Source organism: Plasmodium coatneyi, chromosome 5 (assembly GCF_001680005.1).
Source record: "Plasmodium coatneyi strain Hackeri chromosome 5, complete sequence".
Lineage (NCBI taxonomy): Eukaryota > Apicomplexa > Aconoidasida > Haemosporida > Plasmodiidae > Plasmodium > Plasmodium coatneyi.
This window is the reverse complement of record NC_033560.1, coordinates 1311648-1325167: the sequence shown is the minus strand read 5'-3', so window position 1 is coordinate 1325167 and position 13520 is coordinate 1311648. Positions and strand designations below refer to the sequence as shown.

At 43.3% G+C, this 13520-nt stretch overlaps 4 protein-coding genes across 4 annotated transcripts; 1 reads left to right on the top strand and 3 right to left on the bottom strand.

Moving 5' to 3' along the window:
- Positions 1 to 299: 299 nt before the first annotated feature.
- Positions 300 to 1805, bottom strand: PCOAH_00012480 (Steroid dehydrogenase kik-i; the record flags this gene model as incomplete). The annotated part of the gene is made up of 5 exons (XM_020058057.1): positions 300 to 611; positions 739 to 869; positions 973 to 1063; positions 1230 to 1562; positions 1701 to 1805. The coding sequence occupies 5 exons, from the start codon at positions 1803 to 1805 to the stop codon at positions 300 to 302; spliced, it is 972 nt and encodes a 323-aa protein (XP_019913373.1).
- Positions 1806 to 2960: 1155 nt separating this feature from the next.
- PCOAH_00012470 (Uncharacterized protein) lies at positions 2961 to 3185 on the bottom strand (the record flags this gene model as incomplete). The annotated part of the gene is made up of 1 exon (XM_020058056.1): positions 2961 to 3185. One exon carries the CDS (start codon positions 3183 to 3185, stop codon positions 2961 to 2963), a length of 225 nt encoding a protein of 74 aa, XP_019913504.1.
- Positions 3186 to 4356: 1171 nt separating this feature from the next.
- Positions 4357 to 4749, bottom strand: PCOAH_00012460 (Uncharacterized protein; the record flags this gene model as incomplete). Its single annotated transcript, XM_020058055.1, has 1 exon — positions 4357 to 4749. One exon carries the CDS (start codon positions 4747 to 4749, stop codon positions 4357 to 4359), a length of 393 nt encoding a protein of 130 aa, XP_019913421.1.
- A 2313-nt stretch (positions 4750 to 7062) lies between these two features.
- Positions 7063 to 13513, top strand: PCOAH_00012450 (Uncharacterized protein; the record flags this gene model as incomplete). Its single annotated transcript, XM_020058054.1, has 6 exons — positions 7063 to 12006; positions 12157 to 12263; positions 12318 to 12686; positions 12881 to 12978; positions 13140 to 13296; positions 13390 to 13513. 6 exons carry the CDS (start codon positions 7063 to 7065, stop codon positions 13511 to 13513), a joined length of 5799 nt encoding a protein of 1932 aa, XP_019913489.1.
- Between the last annotated feature and the right edge of the window lie 7 nt (positions 13514 to 13520).

Here is a 13520-nt window from a genome sequence, read left to right as displayed (position 1 = left end):
CGAACCAGAAGATAATGTTGTTCCCTCCACCCTGCAACTGCGCACTTTACAGATTTATTGCCACGTACAGAGTAAGCTACGAAAGGGAAAGGCCTCTCATTGGGCACACCCCCAGCAGGACATCTGCCCATTCGCTGGATTATGTACCTTTTTCAAAGGTGCGAAATGCAAACAGGGGAACTAGCCAAATGGAGTTAATTAGCAAACGCGTGCAATCGTGGGTAAATGGCGAAGTGCGTGGATAAAAATGGAGGGGGGAGGAAAAAAAAAAAAAAAAATGTATCGTTATGTAAACCAAATTAATCACATTTTCCGACCTTCTTCTTCAACGCTTTTTGTCTAACTGCCTTGAGAGTCATGAAGGACATGGTGTCAAACAACAGTTTCGGAACGGCGTTGTAGAGGCATATTTGCACTCTGTGCAAGAAATAGGGGGAGGATATAACACTGCTGGAAGTGCTATTCCCCTGTTTCATCTTTCTAATTGCGCTCTTTGCGTATGCATCCGCCGTTGGGACGAATGTACTGGGCTTCCTTATCTTGGACAGCTTCGTCGTAATGAATAGAGGCACGTGGCACTGCACCTGGATGTTCTGTTCCTTCAACTCGACCTGCCATTTAGATAAAAAAAAAAGTGCCATGAAATGAGCCCCACTAAGTGTGCAATAAATGTGCTAATTTTTCATGTGCACTCCTTTGGCTATTCCGCTTGTCCTTGGAATATTTTCCGGAACGTACACTTAACGAATTGGCGAATGAACAAATGGCCTCCTTCACGGACGCGTAAACTGTGTATAGGGGAGAGGACTGCAGGGTGGCTGCACCGCTGGACGTGTATAAAATGAGTCCCTTCTTTTTGCGTATCATTGCTGGTGGGGGAAAAAAAAAAATAAAATATATACACAAACGGTTAAACGCCTGAAACACAACCACGCACGCGGCACAGCAGACGAAACGACTGCGTTGAATTACCTGGCAACACCAACTTTGTCATGTAATAGGATGACAACAAATTCACGTTCACCAGCTGCTCTATCAGGTGGATGTCCATTTCGTGGAAGTACTACAGAACGGGGGGGAAGTCAGCCAAAAAAAAAGGAAAAAAAAATAAGAGTTTCTCTTCACTTTGCGTGTATCTTGTGTATATTGTGTGTTTTTTGCGCATATTTACACCCGTGAAGCCGCCACGTCTGTCTCCACCGCGCTACACTGCACTACACTCCACTTACCATCGGGTGCGGGTAGGAAACCCCCACATTGTTAATCAAAATTCCGACATCCAATTTTTCGATCTTCTCTTGAAGACCCCTATAGGAGGTGAAGCTATTTGCATTATAGTCAAACGTTGCATAATCTATCTGTCCCTTGTAGTTCCTGTTTCTGACAAGTAGGTCCTCCTTCATGCTCTTTAGCGCATCCTCATTACGACTTATGAGGAACAAATTCACATTTTCATTTATCAGTGAATATGCCAAACTCTTTCCAATTCCATCCGTGCACCCAGTGATGATAGCTGTGTTGCCATAACTTCTCAGTCTTCTCGCAAATACTTTGCACTTCAGCTGAGGACAAAAGAGGGAGAAATGCGCCCATGCACGTACATTCGTTTATGTAGATATGTGTGTATATCACTACGTATGCAGTGCGGAGAAAAAAGTCCCACTCGCCCAAGCAGAAAGACACCACACACAAAAACTTACACAATTTAACACCCAGTAGACGATGCACAAAGCATGTTTTAAAACGACAACTAAACCAATGTACAGGAGAGGCTTCACGAGGAGAGACGGGATGAAGTTTATCATTCTAAGTACGTTCCTTTTGCTTCGTTCTTTTTTTTTTTTTTTTTTTTTTTTTTCTTTCCTCCCTCAATTTAAGCGAACCCTGTGATGTCACGTTGATGAATTTTTTTCTGAACAGGCAGGGTGAAAATGTTGTATAAAAAAAAAAAAAAAAAAACATACATACAAATTTTGTTCCTCCTTGTGATTGTTTTGGTCCTCCAAAAAATTTAAGCACATATAAGGAAAAACGTAGGGTTCCAAAATGTTCCCACGTCGGGAAACTACACTTGCGTGGAAATTTTTCTCTATAAGAATCGACAAATGCGAAGGATGGGAAAGTTTAACTACTTAAAGTATATTCCTTTAGCACAATTCTTCGATCTCGTGAAAAAACTATAAAATGTAAAACGCGTAAAATAAGGGGGCAAGACTACATATAAACACAGAGCAACATTCCGTCATGATGTTATTTTCCACCTTTAAAAAAAAAGAAAAAAGGTTAAGGACGCTTCCCTGGTGGAGCAATTCTATGCACACAGTGACGAATGGCGCGAAAATTACCCACGCATGCACGCGGATAATACGCGGGGTTGCCGTGGAAATGCAAATCTCCCAGCATCCGCAACGGGCACACGTACGCCATTCGGTGCATGGGCAAAGCTACCTGCATGACCCCCAGCGTTGCATGTGTTCACACTGTGCATATACACATGCGCATGTCAGTTTATTTTTAAGCGAGGACTTGGCTCCCTTTCCGTTGCCACCTCATAAAACGCAGTTCCAATTCGTCGCAACGCCGACACGGAGTTGAAAAGTGTTTTGTCAAAAGGTGCTTAAATGCGTTTGGCAAATACGCCTACGTTTAGAAAAAAAATAAAATAAAATGAAATAAATGATATATAATGTAGGGCTTCCCACGGGCTATACTCATTGCTGGGTCTACAAAACGCTACAGTTCGATAGTGGCAAGCACATCCCAAAAAAGATTCACTACTGTAAGGACAACTCACAAATAATCATTCCAAGCGACTTTCTCTCTTCTTCTTCTTCGCTTCCGTTTCATCTCATATTTCCAGATTTAATGTCACTTGTGCATTTTAGTACCCCCAAATGGGTCACACTTCGCAAGCGCGATTTGCACCCCTGGTCGTGCTGCCATCCCCACCCGTGGACCATTCACAATTGGTCACTCTCCTCGGTAGACCCCATCAGTTCTTCCAACAAATAATTTGTTAACTCCACATCGTTATTATCATCGTCAGCGGGTAAGACTTCTATTGTTACGTTCCCCAGGTCGTTTTTTACTCCTCCGTTTTGCTCTTCTTCATGTATTTCACTGGATGCTCCGCAGAGGGAGCACAGAACCAAGGCAAAAAGGACGCTACAAAGGCTTAGCTTCATTTTTTTTTTTTTTTCAGAGTTATCTCGTCACTTCAGACAGTGGGCCGCACAGATTGACACAAATGGGGGACGGAAAAATAACACACCCACGGAACCGCTCAATTCAAAGCGCCAAAATGTAGAGATTACCAAGCGTCTTGTCCAGTCCAATTAGGAATAACGTAAATTGAGTTGTTGATGCCAAGAAAAAAATTAAACGAGTTAAAGTAAAATTGGACAAAATAAAGCATACCAGTGAAGTAAACAAAAAATAAAAACAAATTTTAAAAAATCCGGACGCGCGTACGAATCTTGGCTTGTACGTACACCGCCAGTTGTGTGCTGCCATAAAATGGGGTCAACACCTGCATTGTCCTTTTCGCGATGTGATGTACCTACTGATAATCGAATGGAAAAAAATGCCCCCTCGTTCAAGGGGTGGGGAGCTAAAAGGGGAAAAACGGAAAGTAACGGAAAAGGTTGCACAATACGATTGACCAGGTATGTCATTGGATACTCGTTACAATCCTGTAGGGCTACACCCTTTTGCACACACAAAAGTAGACAACGTGTGCATACTCCCCTGATTGGTGAACTGCCCATTTGTGAGAATGTATTTCCGCCCCAAGTACGCAAACGAGTAAAGGGAAAAATTTTCTTTACTGTAGGTCTTGCTATCCATGCAGGTAAGCGACCTTCCTCCTCTTCTTTCGATTTGGAGCTTCATGAATTTGCAACTTTGTGGGGTTACTATTTCATTAAGTTTTTTTTTTTTTTTTTTTTTTTTTTTTTTCGCTTGTTCATAAGAAATTTGCAGCTATCCAACCAACTCCACTTTGGTTGTATTCCCCCACAAAGCGAACGGCAGTCCTTCAGTTTCTGGATGTTTATCATCTTGGGTTTTCCTCCCATCCTGTTTCTCTGGGGATGGCTCTGTCCTTTTCGATTGGAAAACATTTGTTCAGTTTGAGATTCCTCCTGAAAAAAAACGAGTTACATTTTTGTACATACCCTTCGGAGGTTTCCAGCTGGTGAGTCGTCACGCTGTATAGTGGTCTTCATTTATATATATACATATCTTTTTTTAGTTATCGTTGTGTCGGGAGTTCCCACGTTGGATGCAAAAACGGGATGGTCCGAGAGGGAGATAAAATGTTTTGCTTCCTGTGTCGTCTTCCTCTCAATGTCCACTTCACTTCGCAGCATCCGCTTTGTCCGCGTCAGCCCCGGTGGGTCCGTCCCGGTCATTCCTCGCTGGGGGAAGCATTTCTTCTCCTTTTTTTTTCATGTGGTCAATTTTAAACAATCTAAACTTCCGAATGTTAATTTTAAATCCCTCTTGTTCGATTTTCAAATTTTTCCTTTTTTTCAAGCTTCTATCAAAATTGAGGATTTTCCTTTTTCTTTTTTTTTTCTCATCATCCAGTATACCATTTTCGATCGCTCTCTTGATCTTAATTTGAATCCCCTTCCCATCATCTTCGCTCTCGCTATTCTCAGTACCTGCCGTTGTCTCGGAGTTACACGAGTAGTCGCCCTGGCTTGAGTCATCACTTTCCATAACTCCCACATTTGAAATAGCCATGGTTTCGTTACCTCCACTTGGTTTTTTGCAAACGAAACGTGTTCGTTTGCCTTGAAGAGGTCTGTGTAGGTATACTCACGTATACCCTCGTTCCCACACGAACACTATGCGGTAACCTTTTATTTGTGCCTCGCACGCGTGTTCAGGCTGCGCAGACGCGGAAGTGCAGACCTCCCAGGCAAAACGAAGACGGCAGGGGGAAAATCACACCAAGTAAAATAATATCATGCAATTTGTTACCCCAAATGGGAACAGTTTATTTTAAAAACCCTCCAATGTGTGTCTTCCCTTAGGCTTTATCGCAAAACAATGCAGTGAAGCTAAAGGATAAAAAAAAAAAAAAAAAAGTACGTCCAATTCCTGTCTTGTTGTTTCATCCCCTAAGGACAAAAAGGCTGTGTTACAAAATTAAACAGCGCGATGCCATAAAAAAAAAAGGGGAAAAAAAAAAAAAAAAAAATTAAAAAGGCTACTTCAAATTTGTTAAAATGGACACCACTCAAAATGGGCCTGGTTTGTGATCACTGAAAAGGGGAAAAGTGGAGAAGGGGAAATAAAAAGCCGTGGGGGGGCCAGTGCGCGCAGAAGCATGCGTGGGTTAAGCGGTCAGCCGGCAAAGGAGAGAAGATGAAAAAAAAAAATTTTTTAATGCGAAAAGGTGAAAATGCTGAGTCCCCAACCTCCGCGAAGCAGCAATTCGCTGAACGGACGCTCATGCAATTGTCTGTCTGAACAAATCAGCCCCACTGGAAAAGGGACCCACCCCGCGCGCCAGCCGCCGCACAACGGCTTGCGTTAAAACAAGGTCACTTGGTCCCTTGCCTTGTGTATTCGTGAAAAAAAAAAATAATAAATAAATAACATAGAATAAAGTGGTGAGGCAAAAAAAAAAAAAAGAAAAAACTGATTAAGTGATCAATCGAAATGGCCAACTCCTTCTTATAAGGTTCCTAATTCAAAAGAGATCTTCTCCACCATCTCCTCTTTTTAAAGTCAAACCATAACCCATGAGAATGGTTACAAGTACACACAAATTGCAGCGCCGGTAAAATAATTTTTTAAAATTAAATTGGGGAACAGCTGCTCCTGCGGAAGGAGGCTATTCGAGGGGATGTCCTCGGATGGTTTCGCGTCGTGGTGTGTCTCGATTTGTTCTTCCCGTTTGTGGTGTCCAAAGGGGGACGGAAAAAGAGGGAGAGAAATGAATTTAAAGGGGTTACTGCTTCTTTACCATTTCGCTGACCTTCCGCCAGGTGAGGAACACCAAAGGACCTACATTCGAGCACAGACAAATTCGCTCACACCAGTTCCTGTGCATAGATAAGTGCTTGCAATCATGGTCGTTTAATCCCCGTCAAAGAAGCACAAACAGACAGACACATGGCAAGTGTTTTTATATCCGCTCCGATAGGGTGATGCACTCTCCTTTTTTTCCTCACTCGGGATTATGCCACTTTCATCAACTTCTCACGTTGAGGGATGATAAACGTGTGGCAATACAAAAAAAAAAAAAAAAACGAATTCACCTAGATGAAGTTATAACATGCCACAAGGCCCATCCCACAATCCTGTGTGCAAAACTATTAACCCGTATCTTCCCTCACATTTGTCATTTTGGACAGGGGAATTTTTTTTTTTTTTTTTTTTGGGCTTCTTCCTCTACATAAGGTCATTTGTATGGGTCTTCAAATATGCTCACGACACTATCTAACTTGATATAAAAAAAGGAAAACGCAAAAGGGACTGGACGTTCGGGCTTTTTCTCCCTCCGTCTCTCTCCAAATGTGCGCAAGACAGAGGAGTTGAATCTCCTTCCGTCATATGCACAAGGGAACGCTTTCTTACGCTTCTCTATACTTCGTCTGTTCAATTTGCTGATCGGGAAACTTTTACCTATTTAGAAGTCGCGCCAAAAGTTGAATTGCAATTTTTTTCGTTTGGGCAAAACTGGTCTACATGGTCAAGGGCTTCACGTTGTTTGCCCTCCGCACATGCCTTTTTTCGACGGTAAAATTGGCCCCAAAAATTTGCAGTTTTGCCAATGTTGCGTTTTTTTTTTTTTTTTTTTTTTTTTTTAATGCCGCTCAAAAATAATAACCATTTGTGGCGGTCCACCAGGTTACCTCTCTCCATCTGTTGCACCCTTGTATCGTGTGTGTACGCACGTGCGAGGAAGACATTTTCAGCCTAAGGGGGGGGACCTCAAATTATGTTCTCCATTTGGATCGTCGGAAGACTGACACAGACAACGACGGTGCTCCCCTCACCATACAGGTGAGCAATAACGAAGCAAAGTGATGTGGTGACGACAAAATGAAGAAGACAAATTTCAGTGAAAAAATGAACTCCTTCTTGGAGAGGAAAAAAAAGAGGGAGGAAAATTTATCCGCCCAGGAGGAAAAAAAAAAAAAATATTTCGATAAAAGTAATTTTACAGAACAGCGGAATGATGAATTGGCAAAAAATTATTTGAACGTAATTGCAGGGGGGAAAGTGCCACACCGGACTGACAACATTGCACATGTTATGAAATATGTAGAAGCACATGCGGAGGGCACCATTGGAGGAACCCTAGACGAGGGAAACGAATCAAGTGAACAGTACAACCAGGAAAATGGGAGGGAGACACAACGGAGGGACAGTAGGACCAGATATAATCACGCAATAAATACAGTGAACATCCAAGGGAACAACCAAACTGAGCCAACAATCAGAAAAGAAAGCTCAGTACTAAATGAGAGACACACGAATGAACACTCCCTCCACAACGCCATCAACAACCCAATGGAAAAAATGAAGAAGCTACGGATAAAAAGCACGCACAGATATTTGAGCAAGGCAGAAGACGATTCTTATAGACTGATAAAGAACTACCACAGAGAGGTCGACAACTGCATAGAGGAAATAAAAAGCGAAACGTTTTTAAAGGCGAATTTGCTGAAGAGCGAAATGGAGAGCATACTGACCCAGGTGGAAAGACTCACACAAGAAGCACTTGACTTAAAGTGGGATACGGGGGATTCATCTCCAAGCGAAAAAAACTCACAAGAAAAGATGAAAAATAACCACTTCTATGTTACATACTACACAATTTTAATGGAGTTGGAAGTTTGTGAAAAGTTTATCCCATCTAGTGACAACGCAGTGGATGGCCCCCAAATGAACAGCACATTCATCACAAAGAATTGGACAGAAAATACAAAAAACTGCATACTAAATGAGGTAAAAAAAAAGGTAGACAAAAAAAGAGAAGACATGAAGGACAAATGGGAATGCGTACAAAATTTATTTACCAATTTGAATGAAAAAATAAAAAAATTTATTTGCCATTTTGAGAGAAAACACGAAATGGTCATAAAAGGAATGAGTGAAAGCACTAACCGTCTGGAGGAGAAAATGAGAGAAAAAATATTCTTTAGCACAGAGGAAGCTTCGCAAATTATTAGTACCGAAATGGAAAGGGGAAAACAATTTTTTCTCGACTTTCTCACTCACTTTAATGATTACATAACGAAGACGTATAATTATGTTTATGAGAAATATCACCGGTGTGAATATGTTTTTCTGCGCGAAGTCCTTCACGAGCACAGATATCCAGACGTCTGCTGTGTCTACTCCGCCATTTCGCAAAATTACCTGAAGAATTTACCCACGGATAAAGTTCTTAAGCGGATAATTGCTATGCTGGAAGATAATTACCATGGTGTGTACGCCAGAAGGGTTGGTTTCCCGCCTGACCAGTTCTTCACCGGATTCTTAACCCCACAGGGGGAAGTACAGCAAGAAGTAAATCGCGAAGCAGCGAACCAACACCAACAATACAGCGATGACTTCTACCAGAATGCGAACCAACACTATGAGGAGTACCTCAAAAGGTACGAGGAGATAAAGACAGAAATGGTCCTCTACAGGGAGGTCATCCTGCACACGTTCTTCCATTTGGACAACTTTGCAACTGCCGTCGGGAGGGGAAGAGGAGCACCATCGGAAGGAACGGGGGTGTCCACGTCTGCAGTGACAACTGGAGGAAGGCCGCCTTGGAGAGTGGCCTCCAAAAAGGCTCCCCGAATGTTTTACCCAAAATGGATCAAAAAGGCGCAGGGTTCTGGAAAGGAGAACCAGGCAGACACTACCCCAGGGGGGGCCAACTTGTCCCCAAAACGGAATATACAGGGAGAAGTAAAAAGGGAAGACCATCCAGAGGACGAACCAACTATAGGGGAGAACCAAAAAGAAGACAACCTCCCTGAGGTTAACCTCATGGAAGATGACCCAAATGGAGTAACCGCCAAAAATGATGAACACACTCACGAAATAATCCTCTCACAAATTTGCAAAAACAAAAATATTTTCAAAAAATTCATAAACAACATTCTGTCTCATTATAACATGCTAAACTTGCGAGACGATTATTTCCTACTCTCCTTCTTCTCCATTTTGGAGACGTTAAAAAGTGACATCCTTCTGATGAGCTCCCACGTGGAAAATAAAATAAATGAATCTGTCCAACGGTGCAGTGAGCAGAATCGTGTGTCCCTTTGCAGCATTGACTCACTCCTGAGGGATTATAACTCCGTTGTGAAGAAGTGCCTGCAGTGTAAGGACCACTTGGCTATGAACAAGCTCCTAACCATTAAGGACGAAGCGAGGAAAAAACTGGAAAGCTATGTAAAACGTGCGGAAGAGGAAGCTCGTACCATTAATGAGATGCTCATCGCCCAGTCGAAACGTCTCTGGGGGAATTTCTTCTTCGCCACTTTGAGGAAAGCAAAAGTGATAAGTGCAGAGGGGGAGGCGCTGTCTCTTCGGAGGGATAACGATGGATCCCGCATAAATGACACTATAGGTGAGGGAAAGCACATTAATATAAAGGGAAAAGAAAAAATCAACACGGATGACAATGAGAGGAACATAATCAGACAGCTAGTCGGGCCCAAACATACCTACACGTACGACGCAGAAAACATTTGGTACCACACGTATATCAGTTATAGGGGCAACATGATGGGGTTACTACGTCCTGGTAGGGATATTGGCGCTGGTCTCGAAAGGAGCGTCAAAGGGAAAACTCCACCTTGCAGAGAAACAGGAAAAAAGACCTCCCACGCAGCGCAGAAAAAGGAAAACACAATAAAGACAAACATAGCACAGATTAGAAGGGACTACATTCAGCAAATGGGGGAAGCGAAAAGGGGAAACTACTCCGACCAGGGGGTTAATCCTGATGGGGCAACCCATTCACTGCCTGAACACCCCAAGTTATCACCACCCGATGAACTGCTCTTCAACGAGGACCTCCTAAAACAGCTCTTCCAAAGTTTTACCTGCAGCTACTACGAGCGTTTCAAGGAAATTCTCTTTGAACACCTACTAAAGGCAAAAATGAGGTCCGAAAGGGAATCCAAAAGATGCACCCAACAAATAAATGCGGAAAACATGGAACAACAGTTCCAAATAGATGAAGAAAAAATCAAAGAGGTAGCCATCAAACTGGAGGAGAAATTTAAAGCGAATAAAAAAACCTTTGACAACGCTTCCAAAAAATTGTCCCAACTGGTGAAGGAATATGAACAGGTGACAGATGAAAAGTGGCAAGATTACGAAGACTTTAAAAAAAACATGTGTCTGATGGAGAAACTTCTCCAAGAAAAAACAAACGACCACGACCACAACAACGACTATGACAAGTTTACCAGCAGGTACAACCAACTGGTGGAAGCATTCAAAGCTAGCTTCAAGTCACTAAGGGAAAAGTTACTATGTGGTGAGAAAAAAATAAAAACAGAAATAAAAAAAGTAGAGACGTACTGCACCATGCTCATTAGGACTAGCCAAACAAACATCGACTTAGATAAAATTGAAGCATTTTTGCAGAACGCAACTCATCTTCTTCTTTCCATTGGGAAGAAGAGACAAGACGTCGAAAATCTGTTCGATGCGAATGAGTATATCTTTAGGAACAAATTTAAGGCCATCTCGTCCAGGAGCGCAAACAGGGGGAACCAACCTGGACCAGTGCCACCTCCGCAAGACAGACAAATGATTGACTATCTCATCACAAAGGAGGAAATAAAAAATAATCTCCTCATTTTTTATCTCCTAATTTATCAGATCAGGGTGTGCATTGGTCAATACAACGGACAAAGTAGGGGGATGCCATATCCCGGGGAGAGCAAGTATAAGAACCCAGCATACACATCTAGGGCCTCCCTCAAGGTGGATAGGTCGCCCAGGGATGCACAGAGTGGTAAAGGACTATCCAGCGCATCAAACCCCGTTAGCCTTGTTAGCGTTGCGAATGCGGCCAACGCGATACCCCCGCAGACCCACCAGATAAACCTCCAGGACAAATTCACCCACGTGCAGAACTGCATCTATGAAATTGGAACATTCCGAAAAATAGAAAAAAGATACGAGCTAGACCTAACACGGGAGGACTCCATTGTTAGTAACTTTTTTCTCTCTCGCATGATAGGCCCGCATCTGTCCCGCTTGGTTTTCTCCAAAGCAACCGGTGTGCAGGAGAGTCCAGATGACTACCTCACCTTTGGCCTCTTTGATAAGGAGGGGGGACCCAAAGGGGGGAAAGAACAACAGGCCCAGGATGGGTCTTCATGCGAAACGGTTCCATCGAAGATGTGCACCCCTAAATCCGACACAAAGACGAACGACACCGACACACAAAGAATCACACCCAGTGGGGTGAAGGTAAAAAGGAGCGGAAAGGGGGCCTCCGAAGGGGGAACGAAAAAGCATACTCCAATCAACAAGGAGGCAATCCCACAGGAACGGAATATAGACAAGAAAAATGAACCAAACTTTGCTATGGATGAAATTTTCCGAAGGGAATACCTCGACGTGAAGTTCTTTCTCTACACATGTGTGTACATTATCCACCTAATAAGTAATGTAGTGCAAACAACTCCATCCAAGGATTCCCCCAAGGACAAACAACCCCAATACAATCACTTGCTATTCATCTCCTACGACCTTTCACATGCCATATATAAGAACAATCTACTGACGGACAATTTAAGCAGCAAGAAAATCCCGCTGACTGACCTTATGGTAAACAAGAAGGCCATGTCTTCTTTTGTATTATGTCCCGATCGTGTGTTACGCAAAACGGAGCTGATTCACTTGTTCAAATTTGAAAAGGAGATCGTGTCGGAACTGTTCGAGAGGAATTTTGCTCAACTTCGCGGTCTGCATTCGGTTACTGGAAATGACGTACATATTGGGAAGATACACAGCGAGGTAGGCGTTCCATATACGTGGGTTTTCCACCAGCTCACTCCAAGCAGTTCATCTCTCCTCAGTTAAGAAGTCCTATGTGCATAATTCCAACCACACCCGTGTTTATGCCACTTACGTGTGTGCCCCTTCCCGATTGCACCCCCCCACCAGTACTCGGACGACATCTCCACCCTGGCCACTTACCTGAAAGTCCTTTTAAAGAAATCCGCCTACTTCACTTTCCGCTGTGTCTATAAGCGCCACGAGTCGCTGTGCATGTAAGAACCCATTTAAAGGGAGTAAAACACACTTCCAGGCACACCATCCCGTAGAAACCTCAGCGATATTATCCCTCCAATGGGCGTCACCCATTTTAGCAAAAACGCCGCCTCAACACAGCTGAAACGATATGTCATTCCACCCCACAGCGAACGAATAAACACCATGCAAAATAACCTGCTGCAAAAATTTAAAGAATTGAACGAAAAGCTCAAAGTTACAGACATAGTAGACGACACAACTAGCCACGTCACAAAGAGGAAAGAAGCCATAAAGTCCCTATTCCATTCATACGTTTCAGCGATAAGAGCCATTTTAACAAACCATCTGAGCTACCTGCACGACAATCTGTGCAACAATGCCATTTTCTTTGTTCATGTGTTAAGTCTCTTGCCCGCTGGTTCTTCCCCAAGTGGAAGCACGTAAAAAAATGAAAAAAAGAGAGTAGGCAACTGATGGGTAGAGGTACCCGTGTATATATGCATCCCCCTAATGGCGTAGTGCCACGTGGCAAATTAGCAAAACAGCTAAAAATAAAGCATTCAAATGGGAATGTAGATCCCACAGTTGCACGCCAACTTATACCACCTTAACCTTTTCTGCCACCCATTTTTAGCCCCCCCGGTGGAGACCCTCCCCCAGAGAAGGCCAGCGCAAAAGTCGCGGGAAACGTGGCCTTTTTAAAAATTCACCACGTGGACACGTCCGCTGAATGTACGCAATTGTTTCGCTCCTTTGTGGAAAGGGGGCATGCACATGCGCATGCATGGACTTGTGTACTCTGCCACACATGCATTCGCATACACATTAACATATACATTTGCATACACATTTACATCCACATGAATATGCGCGTTTCCCCCCCACTTGCCAAGACGACCTGAGCGACATCGTCAAAAAGATCGACAAGGCGTACGGCCCCACGGGCGACCAAAAACAAGCGGATAGCGGAGCGAAGAAAAAGACCAACGCGGAGATGCTCTACCTGCCCTACAGCGAGGAAAACCTCTACATAGCTAAAAAATTGGAACAGTGAGCATATTTTTAAAATGGAAAAAAATACACACAAGGGGGGAGAAATGGCAACCGCCCCGTTTAACAACTTCCCCCCCCTTCCCTTCGCAGCAAAATGAACAAATACGGGGGAAGGCTTTACGCACACATGGCCAAAGCGCTGGACGAGAAGAAAAAGGAAATAATCAAAATAATTTCCCACGATGTGAAGGAGCATCGGAGGTACTACGAGTGAGGGACTG